The following is a 17,803-nucleotide window of genomic DNA, read 5'->3' on the forward strand; positions in this document are numbered from 1 at the left end:
ATCCGTATCTAAACAGGTGAATCGTCAGTAGCAGTAAGTGATAACTGACCCTAACAGAAACAGTATCAACAGTACTGCATATCCAGTTTAGTTTCCATCATAATATTTTAAAAACAGTTCTTAAATATAGTTAAGTGACGCATATGTGCATTGCTTGATAACTACGTACTACATACCAGGAAGCCCTTGGATCATACACCTAGCAAACGTCTGTAAACTGTTCTGAAAGAATCGTTGACGGAGGTCATACCCACTAAGAATATAAGTTACGCAAAAATTAAGAAAATATATACCGAGATAGGGTAGCTAGTGATAAAATAATTAGCTCGTATTCAGGGAAGGCTGGATCCAAGTATCTGCGCTCCCATTATGATTTAGGGTTTAGTGGTTCTCTAAAAGCATTTCTGGCGGAAGTTCAGATATTTACTGTAACAAAGCCACAGCCGATCTCGATGTTTGTATAATATGAGCTTGCGTAGTATATCTCTGCCCGCCAGGTTGGCCGTCCGGTCTAACGCCGGGCCGATTTGTGTCGAGGTCCGTCACAGGCCAGTGTGTGGATGGTTTTAGGCGGTTTTCCATCTGCCTCGGCGAATGCGGGCTGGTTCCCCTTATTCCGCCTCAGTTACACTATGCCGGCGATTGCTCCACAAACAAGTTCTCCACGTACGCGTACACCACCGTTACTCTACCACGCAAACACTCGTCTGATGTGAGACGTTCCCTGGGGGGTTCACCGGGGGCCGAAGCCCACAGTAACCCTGGGTTCGGTGTGGGGCGGCGGAGGGGTGAAGTGGACTGCGGTAGTCGTCGTGGGGTTGTGGACCACTGCGGCTGCGGCGGGGACGGAGTCTCTCCGTCGTTTCTAGGTCCCCGGTTAACATACAATACAGTATATCTCTAATGACTTCGTCTTAACGAGGTGTGAGAGTGGAACCTTCCTTAATTTAGAGAGTTAAAGGGCAAAGAATTTTGGGCTTTGAAGCCGATCAACACTGTTTATGGTTAGAACCATTTGACTGTTGTACACCTGTCTAAGAGTTTCAAAAGAATACAGGTTAATTGAAAATACAATCTGCACCCAAGGCGGAGTTGAGATGCATCCAGAATGGAACTGTGGAATACTAATTTAAGCACAGCAGAGAGGAATGTGACCTACAGTCCAATCATCCCAGGTGAGTGAACTTCATAAAAGCAGAACTAGCGCGCTGAAATAGACACAGAGTCCGAATACTATTGTTTAACTTTTCCTTTGCTCTTAATTGCGCTGGCCTTGTGAGTGATGTGCTTTAACTTAATAACGTAATGCCATTCTTGTTTTGCGATGGTATAAACATTCGACTCTTAGCATACAAGGAAAATTGGAATTAAAGAAAGGAGAGGATAAAATAATCCTATGCTAGCATTTCGTATACAGGCTTCGAGAGGCTACTAGAAGCCGCCAAGTTTCACCCCATCCACCGGGCGAATTCGACAGTATTCTGCATCCTGTTTCTATATGACTGTGTGCAGATATCTGTAATTTAATCCAGTCAGTGTGTAAACAATCCTAGATGTTCCTATTTCTACGATATCTCATGTTTGCCTGCGAAATGAAGACCATGAACAGTTCCTCTAACCCGATGTAGTACCACAGAGTCAATTAGATGAACCAATGTCCACCACGAAGACAGATTAAAGCACTGTAAAAGACAGTTTACTGCAACTTATTTCTTATGGTTTAGCACACTAATAGGTAGGGAGGCAACACGTAAAAAGTATTGGCACCTGCTTCTTATTTATGCAATAAATTCATTCCAATATATTACAGTGTATTCATGCAGTAATGTTCTTAGGTTTGTCGGTATTTAGTTTGATGGTTCAAATGGCTCTGAGCACTATGGGACTCAACATCTTAGGTCATAAGGCCCCTAGAACTTAGAACTACTTAAACCTAACTAACCTAAGGACATCACACACACCCATGCCCGAGGCAGGATTCGAACCTGCGACCGTAGCAGCCTCGCGGTTCCGGACTGCAGCGCCAGAACCGCACGGCCACCGCGGCCGGCATTTAGTTTAGATTCGAAGATTCGGAGTAAGCATTCACAGAGCATATCTGAAAAAAAATCACCTAAAGTATACTTGTCACTGTCGCCTTAATGTCAAACACGAAGGATGCCTATCAGGAAACATGCTGAACATTTGTATGTTCATCCAACAATTATTTTTCATTGCTGAGCATAAAATTCAGCATGCAGATTGGCTCTCTATACATTAAAGAAAACTTGAGAGTTTCAAACGTGGACTGATGGTAGAAGTGTATAGTCTTTGCCGTGAAAATGTTTGCGCCAATACGGTACTGGTTGACTAGTACGGATATGATTTCCCGTTCAGTCGAGCGAGGACATCTTGTTGGTCAGTGTGCAGCTGTTTCCAGTCATGCCGTGCTATGCGAATATGAAGGAAGGTCAGTGTTAACGCGAATCAGCTGCGTTAGAATGTGGAGTGTGGAATAGTGTGTAGTAAGGATGAATTGATACGGAGGTTAGAAAAGTGTGCAGTTTTCTTTCGTTCAGGTTGGATCGCTATCCCTTTAATCAGTATTTTATTTCACTCGTATTGTTATGCATGTGAAAAGCTTGGCATGTTAGCTTTAATTTTTGCAAATATATTGAACTTTAAAACGATGAAATTTCCTGCCAAAGGATATCGAAGAGTGTCATTCATGGGCCATGGAATTCTCTAATTTCAGAATTACCGTTTTAACCCATGAAACATCTCAAAATGAAATACTGTCACAGATTCACGTTACCAAAATCCCACATTTGTTCCAGATATCTGCTAGAGAGAGCCTGTGGCTGCTATTTGTAAGTAACAGCTTTCGCTGCTTGGTAGCAGTAACCACCTGACGTCAGGCAGCTGGAAGAATGTTACGGTATTTACTTTCTCTGGCAGCACCTAGGAGAGGCTTCTAAACGGGTCTGTCACGGAAGTCTCAAGAGTAAAATTAAACTCGAATACGTTTGAGAGAACCGTTAGTAAGTGGGTTAAAGATTTGGCTGCTTCTGCGTCATAAAGTGTAAAACACGTTATAAGAATATACTCTAGGGCTATTAATTTCTCCATAATGTATCTAGTCTTCTGTAGACAGCTGTAGTTAAGTGAAATTCAGAACTTTGGTTCTGAAAAAGTTCTCTTCAAGTAACTCCATTCGACTGAAGTGATACGTACTACGTAGAGTGAAATCTCTAGAACCCACTTCTTTGCAATACAAGGGTGCGGTCGAAACTGCGAAGCTCCACCTAGTCTTTTCTCTTGAAGCAGTCTACCGTACAAAAATAGCAGTTAAAGGAAACTACCCTTAGTTCAGTGTACTGCCTGGCGGTAATCCTAATGTTGCTGAAATAGTTCACAAAGTATTCTAACCAACTGGTGATGGTCTTCTTAGTGATAGGTAAAAACTTGTGACTGAACGGCGTACTGTTAATCAGATCTTGGTTGAAAGCAAAATCGTAATGGGGAAGAAAGTCAATTGTAGTTGTCGATAGTAGGACCTTAAATTCTCGTCGCTTGTCTGACATTAGCTTTGTGCATATCGTCTGAAACTGAATATTAAAGTTTCCAGCACATGCTAATGATGCTGGAAGCGTTGACAGAACCCACAAAACTCTTCTGAAGTTACTGGTATCTTAAGTCGAGGAACTTCTCGGAGTTCAGACTTCTAACGCGGAAAGTAAATGTTACGGTTCTACGAATAACAACCCGTAGCTTTACAAATGTTTCGAAGGAGTTTACTATAATTTCTTATAGCTGCTGAAAGATTCACGGTATCCAAATACCTAAAATAGTTAAGCGGAAAAACAAATTATTTTTCGGCGTTGGTATCACTGGTTGCACATGACGTAAATATCCTTCTCAACGATTTGAGATTGTGCAAATAAGATGGTTACAGCTTAAGTTCGCAGAAATCATTGACAAGGAAATTGGCGACGTGCAGGCATACGGTAGGAACTGTGGTGCAGCATTATTAATCACTGCAGGCTCTTCAGACGCCTCCAGTGCGATTGCTTGGAACCTAAGCAGACTAATAAGTTCGAACGCTCCACTGATACAAACGCTGGAAAATTAGTTTTCCCGCTTAACTATTTTAAAGTTTTGGATACCGTCAGTGTTTCAGCAGCTTTAAGAAATTATAGTAAAATACGTTGAAATATTCATAAAGCTACGGTTTGTTATTCGTAAAACGTTAGCGTTACGTTTGCAACAAGTGGTTCAGAGACTAGGCAAACTTAAATCTGCCGTTATGGCATAGTGATACTGTGAGATTTATGAGCATTTCATTAACAATATCCAAAGAAGCAACTTCGTAAAATAGCTCTGGTGTATTTCATACGATACAGTTAATCTTTTGTATCTGTATAACAGTAACTGTAAAACATCGTTAGTAGCTTTGATATGAAAGTCACATGTAAGACATGCTCTGGGATTCTGTGAAACTACTGTAAAATACTTCCTCTATAGGCGCTTGGGCTGCAGCAGGTTTGCACGAGGTCGAAGTGTACAGCACTACTTGGCGAAAGTTTGCAGCGGAGTTCATAGGAACATTCCTGTTGGTCCTCGTAGGCTGTGGCTCTACCACTGTAGCTTGGTCTGAAGGATACAAGCCAACGACTGTTCAAATTTCACTGGCCTTCGGGCTGATTGTTGCATGTGTTGTTCAGGTGAGTAACAGGTTTTTATTAATATATTTAAATCCAGTTGCTATATCCAGTGCAGTGAATGTACTGTTCAGAGATTTGTAATGGCAATGTCACTGGAAAAGTGTGCATTTTTGAGCTTAGCTATCATTTGATGCTATTAAGCAAGAATATAGACGTAATGGGTATATTGTGAAGCTTTAGTTCAAATATTACATTTATCCTCACTGAAACTATCGGACAAATTAGTTTGTCGGAAAATTTGCCGTAACTGCTTGCTTTTGGAACAGCTACGTTCTTTTCATGCTAATTCTGAAGTCTTCGGCAGTTACCTTAGCCATTTTATTTATCAGCTCCCGATTTGGCAGTTACTTTTCCTTTCGGAATAAATGTTATTGGTGGTAAGACCTTAGGGGACCAAACTGCTTAGGTCATCGGTCCTACTTAATCCAACTTACTCTATGCACAACATGCACACACGAGTGCGCAAGGGAGGACTCGAACCTCCGACGGGGAGATAAGAAGCCCTACACCGCGCGGCTACCCCGCGTGGTTGTCAGTTAAGATCGTCAAAATAGGTGAATGCATAACAGTAAACTGAACTAACATTTACAGAATTAACTGTCAGAATGAAAGTTATGCACTTGTAATATTTCATACACAAAATACCTAATCTTGGTTTGGGACAGTGCTGTCAACTGAAATAAAACGTTTTGACTTAGTGGTCTAACAGCCCCTATTAAGGTATTTATCTATAGTGGGAGGAATTGCACATCAGTCTTTCAGTTTTAAAGTGTGGTTTTTCTGAAACAGTTACATCGCCAATTTGTCTAAGTGAATGCCCTAAACAATCAAATGTTTGCCAGAATGTTTTACGTAGGCTGAAATACGTAAGCAAAGTAACTGAAAGTCTCTTCCTGAATTTAGTCTTATTACTTTCGGATTTTATTCCAATGAATGTATACCAGGCAAAACTAAAGTGTAAACTGATCCGTTAATGTGGTCAGTACTTCCGCTTGGATTCTTTCTTCTATAACGTGAAGACGTCACTGTTAAAGTATGAGCTATTTTCTCTAAGTATTTGAAATACCAAAGGTATTAAGACCTATGGTGACAATATTACGTAATTGACCTCTAACTTTAGGCCTTAAATACATTACGTCAAGGGGACTGACTACTGTTCATTCTGATATACACATTTATACTGCTACTGTATAGTTCGTGTAGAGCTGGATGGTGTTTCATCACTCCTTGTAATTATTTCTTGTCTTTCGCGTTAAAATCAGTAAGTTTCAAAGTCAATGTAACGTCAGGATATATGCTTCTGTTCGACTTACGTAGTATACTCAGCATGCACTTAGACATCAGTGCCCGAAGCTGAAATAGCCTATGTTTTGGAGGAACCTATCATTTGTTATATAGTTCTGATAGTAACACTTGCAATTCAGTGTGAATGATCAAACCGTCACATTCATCGTAATGGTGCACCCTCTAAAAATACAAAACTGCCACGTTACGGGATTAGACGAATGAATCGCAGTCCTTAGACAACGGGCGAAATAAACGGTTGTGAGCAGGGGCCTACTCGAAACGAGCCGTGTGGTCATAAAATTTAGCTAATAAAAGCTTTTACTGAGTGTTTACTAAATATTTAAATTTTCCCGGAATCATAACTCACTTCTAAGGACCTTCCGTAACATTGCACTAGGTGCAATCCATCTGCATAGACTAGAAATTGAAACACACTATGGTTGTTTCATGCTCAAATCGTAGTCGGGCAAGCTATAGTTCAGTGTACGGAGAGATGATAGTTGCTGCGCAAGAGGTCATACCAGCAAATTGGGTGGTCGAAAAGTTACCAGCGAAAATACCGAAACTTATTGGTATTCTTAGCAGCTGTCCTCACGCTTGCTGTTATGGGCTATCCTGAACAAAAATTTCCCTGGCAGTCAAATTTGGATCACACTTTGTGAGCGTTACACGGTACACGTCAGTTGTGTTGACCCACGTTCATCTTAAGTCAGTGAATCATTGTACAGCACTCGGTGGAGGGTAAATAGAACCAATACTGGTGTTTCTCCCATACCATTGGTGAACAGAGAAAATTGGCGCAAGACACCGCACATACTTACCTATTTCTCATTATTTTAGTGAAAATTTGTTTTGACCAGGAAGGTTGTGGAGTGGTTTTGATTGCAATTGTTTTCTGGGGGTGCTAAACCGGAATTAATTTTGCCTGCAAAATTTCATGACCTTGAGAAAATGCAGAAACATTTTTGGCTGTTCCTTGCTTGTAACTAGGAAGTCATATTTTCGTAAATAACCTCCCTATTCGAAATGAGTGCATAAAATTTCCTAGAAATGCCGTTATTAAGGATTTTTCACCCACGAGCCGTCGTGCCCAAGCGTTAGTTAAAAACAGACGTATTTGTTCTGCCCTATGAAGAAACTCACTTTTCCGCTCCACAACTCGAATTGATTTTTAAAGGCTGTCAGTGAATTCCTCCAATTCTCTTCACATACCAACATTATATCGCATATGCAAAGGTCATTATTTCACAAATTACATAATGTAAAAGTTACACAAATCAGACCTTGTATTAGCTGTGACAAGAAATTTGGAATTTCAACGAAAAATCGTTGAAAATTATTCATATTAAGTTACATGATTACGTAAAAACAATTTGGGCAGAAATGTACCGTCGTTTAGAGGGTCCTAGCTGAGGTCCTTCGAAGGCAGTGGGTCTTGGTAAAGGTTCGGGTTGTTGCATCAGCATCGGGACTTCTTAATCCAGGGAGTAAGAGACAGTAAGAAAAGCTTGATCATCTCAAGGAGGGAGGATTACGAAAAAGATGACGTATCTTCCGCTTCGTGCAAGTGTCTCTACTCACACTCGGTCTCCTTTAGTCACTTAAGCTAGACCAGTGCTGCCTCACTGGGGCTGGACGTTCATTCCGCTCTTCGCACGATGTGAAAATCGGGGAGCAATGTGTTAGCTTTCCTGCCTCCACAAGTGCATTGACAGCCGTCTTTAACAATTACAAGTAATGGCTAGAGTCTAGTCCAGTGCAGGGCTCAGTTGCACTGGCAAGAGACCACTACTTGTTTTCCACGCAACTCGTTTTGTTCAGTATTGTTCGACCGGATAACAACTGCTCCACGTGAAAGTAAACTGAATGTTGTCATGCAGTAGCTTCGGTGAGAAGTGGTGAGGCAATATTGGTTTCACTTTAGTGCGTTGAAGATACGTATTGCCTGCATTCCAAATCACTCGCTTTAGTCGCATGACCTTTCCCATACAGAGCCATGAGAAACAAATTTCCTCCTCCGGCCATCTCGTTCTGGTGTGCCGCTCGGGGCGCCAAAGTGAGAGTGGCGCCGAAGTGCTAGACGTATATCGTACTTTCCAGTTATCAGCGAAAACTGACAGGGGTAAAAGTGTAAGAAAAGTCGTTTGTGTGGAAAAGTTCTCTAACCAGCCATGTTGAAGGTATGGAATATAAAACGAAGACGTAGACGGAATCACATTTGCTTAGAACTTGAATACAAAGTGAATTTAGAAACGGTTCTTCTCGTCTTACTGGAGCTTCCATAACGGATAACACATTCTACATTGTATTCAACGTAAAACTAGGAGGAATTCACAAAGTTACAGCTGATAATAATGGATTTGGAATGGAAAGTGTTTTAAGGAGACAGTCGACACACGTCAGTTCTCAATTAGCGCTTGAGCCCTAAGTTTGTCGGAGATATAAAGGTAGTGAAATAGGTAGGAAATTTTGTACACTTCCATTCTGAATAGAAGTTACTTACCAGAAGTTGGTACTTTGTTAGATGCAACAAGTGCCCAAAATGGTACTGTAACGTGCGCGTGGGGCACACAATACTCATTAAAGCCTGTACTATGGTAAGTGAGCGGGGTTCACCTTACGAGACAGGATTTTCGTATAGATATTGACCGCGTGTACCTGAATAGTGGCAAATCAGACTTACACCCACTCTGTAATAACAATGATCCGTCAAGTAAGTTCGAAATGCAATTACACGTCAGGATGGACCAAAAGCAACACTGAAGATGCTACCAATTTAATAATAATGCGGTCGCCAGCCTAATTAGGCATTGAGTTTCTTCCTTGTACAAGTTGATGTATATTCATGCAAAACACGTAGTAACACTGCGCAACATAGTAAAATTTTAGAACCAGAAAATCTATTGAACTGATAGTTTCACGTTCAGTACTGATATGGAAAAACCATGAATACATAACACTACACTATAATGTATACTACAAAGCTTCGTACTGTCTATTGATCTGATTAAAATAGGGCATAGGTTACCCTAGAAATAGCACTTTCGAGCCACACACAAAATGTCAATTTTGATGAAGATAAAACACTGATAAATTTTGACTTATATATTGACTTTAACTTTTGCTGGTCAAACCAATGTGGAACACTACAGAATTCAAATGAATAAAAAGGGGCGGGGGCCCTGTAACTGTTATGATCACTATATTTAAAAAATTGATTACTGAAATTATCATGCGTTCACGATTTCCAGTATGAGTTACTACTCTTTTTATCTTATTTACTTCTCATTTAAATACCTTTATATCTGTCTCGAAATAATTAAACTTCATTACTATATCAATATTAGTTACCTTTCAACTTCATTAGACCGTTATTCATTTACTGGTTCATTAACAAAACAGTTCTTTAAACACCATTCAAACATAACTAGGTCTGCAAGTAATTATTATTAACAAAATTTAATTTTTCATTTCGGGACACTCGGATTGCACAACATTTGGAAAGGATCCTGTCTAGGTTAGCTGTGAGGATAATTAAATGAGGGGAAAGTTCTGGTAAAATTTAGGTTATTATTGAACAGTTCACTCTATGGTCCATACGAATACAGTACTAAAAGTTTCAACCTGCTTTTATCGATGCGGCGGTTGGCGACCGGCGAGATGGCGAGGCACAGAGCACACATACAACCACAGCTATGGCTCTTGACGTATCGGCACTTCAATTCTTCTTAGCGTCGCAATACTTCTCCATTTAGTGCCTATGGAATTTTGCCATGCTGTGTGGGCGTTGGAACAGCATACTCGAGGCTCAGTGAAACGTCTTCCTGGAGAGCCTCCTCGCTCCAGAAGGTGTTGCTCAGACCAATGCCAAACTCCAACTACCACTGCTGAGCCCGTTGTGCCATGCAGTGCCCGCGTGCATTTTCCCGCGCTCGCCTGCCATCCACCTTTCACCGCTCCCCTACAGACAGGGTATTCACCCGAGGTTTTACATTATACATATCCTAACACATTGCCTGCGTATGGACCAGACGTACAGTTAAGATTTTAAACATCTTGCAACAGTTTCAACATTTGTTACATTTCAATTCTATTAAAATACTGCTTGACATTTGACATAAAGCATTAATATTCACATTCAAACTTGTTCAGTTTTCTTAACACAATGACATGAAACAAAAAAGAAATGAAATCAGAACATCAGTTACACTAGTTTCTCGAAAAATCAGATGGAAAAAAATTTACTTAACTGTACAATAGTGCAGCGTCGTTGTTGTTACAGTACCTTTTGCATTTTTCAGTGTTGCATCACGAAATTTTTTGGCAAACATATTCGGATGCAGCACCTAAAAATAGAAAAAAAAACTTTGCCACTTGGTGCCGTTTTTAACAAAAATTTACTGTTACCTTGATATGCACGATGGTGGCAGCAGTCTTTCGTGAATACAGGTTCTTTGAATTTATCTAAAAAGGTTTAGCATGAGCTATGTGGTTCTAAGGAGTCCCATTTAAATTCGTAAGAAAGTTACTTCCCCCTCACATTGTTGTGCCTTTAGACGCTCTTGTGCCCGATTCTGTCTGGGTTGCTTTTACCTTTACCTGTCGGCTTTACTGTCACGACCATTTCTAACTCTGACTTACCTGTGTAGTTGCTTCCTACCTTTTTGCGTGTCATGAAATGGGCTAACGACTCAGTAGCAAGTCCCTTTAAACATACAATAACCTTTCCATGGTTTACAAATATCTCCTGTGAAAGTGTGGTGCATTTCTCGTCACACCATAGCCCATGCTGACGCCTGCTTTCTGACGCAGAACAAGGATGTGGTTGCAGTCCTATTCTGGGAAGTCACCTTCTTAAAGGTTTACTTTTATGCAACATGTGGCTACTAAAAACTAGCTTCATGCAGAAGCTTGACCCCACTTACTTGTCAACATCTTTAGTTGTAAATCACTCTCTTCCATACATACAGGGCCATAGTCTTGCTGGATTCTATGGTTGATAATTTATGGCTCGGCTCCACCTTGTTGAGAATTGCTGTACCGTTCCTGTGGTCTCCCAGCCGAAGTTAGGTTCTTACTTCGTCAGAGGGTACAAAGTATTGATCACGTAAGCGATCATCCATCAGTTTCCTCACACTCAAACTTCTTTTTGTGTAAACGGTGCATCGCCTCGCTGACACCCTCCAGCAGAATTACCAGCTGAAATGCACCTCTAACTTCTGCCAGGAGCTTCACATAACCTGCTGTTCCGCATATCCTGTTCAGTACACTACCCAGATAACGAATTAATCTGGTTCAAGATCATATAGTTACTCCCATGATCATTCAGTGTCCAGTTGTTTTGCAAGAGTATCAGGGTGCTACTGCTACTTACACTGATCAGCCAGAACATTGACCATCTACCTAATAGTATGTCCACATTTGGTACAAATAACAGCAGTGCCGTTTCGTGGCATAGCAGTGAGGCCCTAGCAAATCGCTGGAGCAAGTTGGCACCACATCTGTGCACATACCATTCCCGTGAATTATAGGGAAGCGGGGCACATTAAATAACATAAGATGGGTTAGTGGGTTCAGATCTGGCGAGCTGGGGAGGGCGTGAGCACATTAGAGCTCACTACTGTTCTGTGAACCACTCAACCACAATCCTGCCTTTGTGACATGGCGCATTATTCCGCTAAAACTGCACTGCCATCGGGAAACATGATCCTCATGAACGGATGTACGTGGTCTGCAACCAGTGTACACGGCTGCTCAGCTGTCATGGTGTCTTGCACGAACTCTACTGGACCCATGGATGCCCACGTGAATGTTCCCACAGTACAGGCGTGAAAGAGCAGTTCCCCCAGAAGACGATGGATTCGTGCCCTCGTATCAGCATGATAAAGGTATCGGGATTCATCAGACCATATAATGCTCTACCATTGCGCCAACATCCAGTGCGGATGGTCATGTCCATTTCAGTCGCAGTTGCAGATGTGGTGTCAACATTGGCACATGAGTGGGTCGTTAGCTGTGGAGGCTCATCATGAGGAGTGTTAGTTGCGCTTTATGCTCACACATACTTGTCTGCTGACCGGCATTAGTCTGACGTTACTAGGCGCCCAGTCCGGAACCGCGCGACTGCTACGTCGCAGGTTCGAATCCTGCCTCGGGCATGGATGTGTGTGATGTCCTTAGGTTGGTTAGGTTTAGGTAGTTCTAAGTTCTAGGGGACTGATGACCACAGTTGTTATGTCCCATAGTGCTCAGAGCCATTTGAACCATTTTTTCTGACGTTAGGTCCGCCACAGTTCTGCGCCTCGCCTGTTTCACCAGTCTGGCCAGCCTATGGCCTCAGACATCTGTAATGAGGTTAGCCATGCTATCACACGTCTGAACATGGTTTCACATCGGCATCAGACTATTCAGTTACAGAAGTGAACACTCGGTCAACATTCACTTTGACGATCCAGCTTATTCACATATGAACATCTGGTTGGTTATTGCCCCTCTAATAAACTCAATGTCAAAGAGACCACTGCGGCACAACACTTCATACGTGCCTCAAAGAAGCAATCCACCGTCTTTGCAGACAGTAGCTCATATCCTGGTGGAATGGTTCCTCCTCCTGCCTATCCATGCTAAGACTGGTCTTCTGAACACTTTACCTCTAATGTTGGACAACTCATTGAGTGGAACTAGTTCTGTTTTGACAGTGGTTTTTGTCACAGTTTTAAAAGCCATTCTGGGTAGGTGAGGGTTGGTTGGAACTGGTCACATGCTAGGTGGGGGTGACCCTAAACTGTATTGCCTTTACCAGTCGCCTGTCATCCACTTGCACTTAGATGTGGTCAGCCCTCCTTCCGCTACACCCCATTTTTCGTGTCAGCGATAGCTCTCAAATTAATAGTGGGTGTTGTTCCTCTTGTCACCACTTTGATAACGGATTGGAGCTGACTTCTGTCGCATGCAGGGGCGTGGGCGACATTCGCCTGGCCCCACCCACCTGATGACTTGATTTTTCGCCTTTTTGTTATTGATTGTCCACCATATGTCCATTACATTTTAGCCTTCTCACTTTCACTATTAAGCATCTCATAGATAAGAGATTCTTTACTATGCAGTTTTCTTAACATTTAATCGGGTTAGTGAGGGATGAAATGCGACCTTCTGTCCGTTCTGTCTTATGTATAGGTCCGATCAATATACCTTCTGGAAATTCTTAGCTCTGACGTCAGTCTTACCTTCAATGCATGCCTTAAAGCTCCTACCTTCAATAATCTTTTCAAATTTGTGGCGGTCACCAACTCAGGATGAACTATCTAGGCCTATGGACTGACGAACACGCTGTTCAGTCCCGTAACAAGCAAACAAGTGTCCAACCAACCGTTTCGCACGCAAATAGTTACAGGGGGTGTGCAGTAGTAGTTTCATTGATTTTGTTTCATAGTAAAGTGTATTCTTTCGGTTCAGGATTTCTCATGTGGAAGGACTACGAGTTAACACATTAGTTCAATCCGTTTAACATAACGAGATAAGGTCACCACTTGATTAGTCATTTTTACAATTCAAATTTAGGGTGACCATCCTGTTCTAATGGCACGTAGAGCTCTTCAAAACAAACTGACACAACGCTCGTCGTGAGGCATTTGTAATGGGTAGTTAGCATTATCTAACAAATGCTTGATTTTTGAAGTCACCTGAAGCATTTTGTACAGGGGCTCGTGCAACAATAGTCTGCTCACAGTAGAGCTAGTACTGCTGTTAACATATATTCTAATTATGCAGATACTGAAATAAAGGTAAACAGACTATTTCATTATTCACATGTTTGTGACACGAGGCAGATGAAATAACTTGAAAATTTTGTACAATGAACAGCACAATCTCAGATGCCTTGCATCCTCGCGTACGTTAATACCATCAGAAAATTACAAAATAAGGAATCAGCGAGCGATGGATGGTATATGGTGTTTCAGTGCCTGGGTCATGTGAGCGGCGCGCACGTAAACCCAGCAGTAACGGTGGGCCTGTTGTCAGCCGGCCACGTTTTCCTCCTGAGGGCCGTGATGTACATAGCGGCCCAGTGTGCTGGCGCAATCGCTGCTGCTGTTGTCCTCAAGGTACGAAAAGAGCTGTCGGGATATTAACATAGTTTTATTAGTTTAATTAGTACTTCCATAGATCATGAATACCACACGTCGTAATGGTGTGGAACGTGTCGGGTTAATGAAAGGTGTCTATACGTGATATTAAATTACACAAGATATTACATGATACTTAATATTTTTTTGGGGTGGAGGATGGGGAAATTACCCACTTACTATATCCAAATGTCATCTGAGTAGGAGTTGCCATTCAGAAATTTTTTAATTTCCTTTTAAATGCTATATGGCTATCACTTTTGATGCTATTAGGTAAGTGACCAGACTTCTGTGGCAGCGTAATTTACCCCTTTCTGAGCCAGTTAGATTTAACCTTGAGTAGTGAAGATCATCCTTTCTCCTAGTGTTGTAGCTATGTACACTATTACTTTCGAGTTCGTTCGATCTGTTACTAACAAATTTCATAAGTGAATATATCCCTAGCTCTTTAAATAAGTGTCTGCAGGATGATCTTGGATGAGCTCCAGCAATTATTCTAATTAAACGCTTTTGTGCAATGAACACTTTTACTCAGTTACCGCAGAATGACGCCATACGAAAGCAGAGAATGAAAATAGGCGTGGTAAGCTAATTTACTGAGATGGATATCGCCAAAAATTGGCAATGACTTTTAATAGCGTAAGTATCTGGAATCAAACGTTTCAGCAGATCTTCAGTGTGTTTTTCCCAGTTCAACCCCTCATCAATGCATACACGTAGAAATTGTGAATATTCTACCTTAGCTACCTATTTCTGACCGAAGTCTATATTTACAGCTCAGTTGTTAGAGCGCTTGCCCGTGAAAGGCAAAGGTCCCGAGTTCGAGTCTCGGTCTGGCACGCAGTTTTAATCTGCCAGGAAGTTTCTATATTTGTTAATGGTGTCATTCCATTTACTGTGTACAACTGTATATGTTTTGTCAAAGTTTGAGAGCCTATTTGCAGAGAACCACTTAATGATTTTCTGAAAAAACATCGCTCACAATTTCATTAGTTAATTCTTGTCTGTTGGGTGTCATAGCTATACTTCTATCATTGGCAAAAAGTACCAGCTTTCTATCTTCGTGAATACAGAAAGGCAAGTCATTAATATATTAAGACAGCAGAGGCCCCAAGACCGAACCTTGTGGGTCTCCCCCCCCCCCCCCCCATTCTTGGTTGTTCCCGAGTCTGAGAAATCACAAGGTTTTTGGATCTTATGTGAACTGCGTATTTAAACTTTCTGCACTGTTCCAGTTAGGTCTGATGTAAACCATTTAAGCACTGTCCCATTCAGCTCACAGTACTTCAGATTATCTAAAAGTATTCTATGATTTACACAATCAAAAGCCTTTGAGAGATCACAAAAATCCCAACGGGTGACTTCTGGTTACGCAGAGCTTTTAGTATTTCATTAGTGAAAGTATACATAGCACTTTCCGTTGAAAAACCTTTCTGGAAACCAAACTGACATTTCGTTAAAACTTTATTTTTTACAAAGGTGTGAAGCTATTGTAAAATACATTACTTTTCAAGAATTTTGGAGAAGGCAGTCAGAAGAGAGGTTGGGCGGTAGTTGACATCAGATGTATCCCCTTTCTATGCAGTGTTTTACCAATGACTGAAGTATGTCTATCTGGGAAAATACCCTTCAGAGAGTTATTACGTCTGTGGCTAAGAATCCCAATTACCTCTTGGGAACAAACTTTTACTACAGTGCTGGAAATTCAATCAATTCCATGTGAGCTTTTATTCTTGAGTTCATCGTCTTCCTAATTTCAGATGGAGAGGTGGGTGGAATTTCAGTTATATCAAATGGTGTGGGTAAGGCCTCTTCCATTAACTGCCTTGCATCTTCTAATGAAAATTTAGATACCGTTTTCTCTACAACATTTAAAAAATGATTATTCAAAATGTTTTAGACTTCTGGCTTGTTAAGTTTCTATTCGCTTTGATGGTAATGCCGTCATCCTGTACTCTTGGTTGCCCTGACTCCTTTGTAATAATATTCCAAATTGTTTTGATTTTTATCGGGTATTAATCTGACATGATGCACATGTTTCTGGACTTCTTAATAACCTTCCTTAATGTAGCACAGTAGTTTTAATATTTGGCTGTTTCTGGGTCGTTAAGAACAAGAGTAGACAGTTCCCTTTTGAGGTTAAGATATTTTTATTCCTTTGGTAAGCCAAGGTTTTTTGCATGGTTTCTTATAATTAGGTTTAACTATATTCTTGGGGAAACAGTTTCCTGGTTCTCTTAAGAGTATCATGAAATAAGTTATATTTTAAATTAGCATCAGGTTCCTTGTACTCCTCATCCTAGTCAAATCGCAGAAGATTTTCCCTGACATTTCTAATTGAGTTATTAACTGAACGCACAACTGTGGAGGGTAGTTTTGAATTACTGAATGGATCTGTCATAAACTGTAACTAGTTGGGCACCATGATCAGAAAGGCCATTCTCAACAGCACAAAGATTTGTTTTTAAACTTACCTTGCTCTATAAGTGTTATCAATGTGCTGCTGTCCTTTACTACCTGAGTAGGAAAATAACTGACAGATGTCAAATTAAAAGAACTGAGCAAGACTTCCAGATCATTCTTCCTATTGCATTCTTTCAGTGAATCAACATTGAAGTCCTCACAAATAATTTGCTTTCCCCTGTCTGACAGAAAGCACAAGAAGGTATCAAAGTTTTCCAGAAGTAAATGAGTTTCCTGAAAGGGACCTTTATATACTGTTAAAATAAGAGCCCTCCTTCAGTTTAAGTTGACAGGCACATGATTCTGTATGTTGCTCTAGACAAATTTTTTATATCTAAGCTTTTTACACAGTGATAACTTTTGACGTATATGGCAACTCCTCTCACCTTATTCTCTCTACTCATATGTGTAGCTAGTTTATAACCACTGATATTTACCTTTTCCGTATCAGACACAACGTGATTCTCATACCGGCATAGTATATCTCCTACATTATCAGATTCAATGTCATCTAAACAAACCAGGAGCTCAGCTACTTTATTCAATCTTGGAATAATTTGGTGAAAAATGGTAACATTATTTGTTACTTTGAGAATCTTTTTCTTTAATCCGCCAATATTGTGGTAAATATAGTAACATTATTATTTACTTTACTGTTGTGAGTCTTGGGAGTTCTGGACCTCTTCAGTACCTGCCTGCCTGAACTTCCCATTGGACACTGATATTAATCTAAAAAAGATACATCCATGAGTATTAGTGTCCCCTTATGGATTTCGCTAACAACCCTGCCAGTTTACCCTTCCCTTCCCTTCCCTTCCCTTCCCTTCCCTTCCCTTCCCTTCCCTTTCCTATTGAGGTATAAGCCATGCCTTACGAAATCTCCCCCCCCCCCCCCCTATCAATAGCATCTACAGGAACCAAGCCAATGTCTGAGAGTGGCCCCCCTATGCAACTGATCAAACTCCATATTTACTTTCCTGACAGCTGTTAAACTGGTGCTGATCATGCCACACGAAAGCAGGCACCAGCCCAACATTGGTGGGGGTCGTGCAGAGGCTGTTTCCTCCAGGTCACACTCAATACTGTAGCCCTGGTCACTATCAATATTGTTTCCCACTCCACCCACTATCACATGATCCTGCTTTGAGAAACCCTTGCACAAGGAACCTGTATCATCTACCACCTGGCTAAGACATGCACTTGGCTTGAATGTTTGTGACCTGG

The 17,803-nt window shown here is 41.1% G+C and overlaps 1 protein-coding gene across 1 annotated transcript in view; it reads left to right on the plus strand.

Annotated features, from left to right (window-relative positions):
• The first annotated feature begins 1,108 nt into the window (after positions 1 to 1,108).
• The window catches only part of LOC124722449 (aquaporin AQPAe.a-like), a 61,389-nt gene continuing 44,694 nt past the window's right edge, over positions 1,109 to 17,803 (plus strand). The window contains exons 1-3 of the mRNA XM_047247610.1: positions 1,109 to 1,175; positions 4,504 to 4,703; positions 13,952 to 14,095. Coding sequence (XP_047103566.1) covers positions 1,109 to 1,175; positions 4,504 to 4,703; positions 13,952 to 14,095 — 411 coding nt within the window. The remainder of the gene's footprint in view (positions 1,176 to 4,503; positions 4,704 to 13,951; positions 14,096 to 17,803) is intronic.

The sequence above is a fragment of the Schistocerca piceifrons genome, chromosome X, assembly GCF_021461385.2.
Source record: "Schistocerca piceifrons isolate TAMUIC-IGC-003096 chromosome X, iqSchPice1.1, whole genome shotgun sequence".
In the NCBI taxonomy this organism is placed as follows: domain Eukaryota; kingdom Metazoa; phylum Arthropoda; class Insecta; order Orthoptera; family Acrididae; genus Schistocerca; species Schistocerca piceifrons.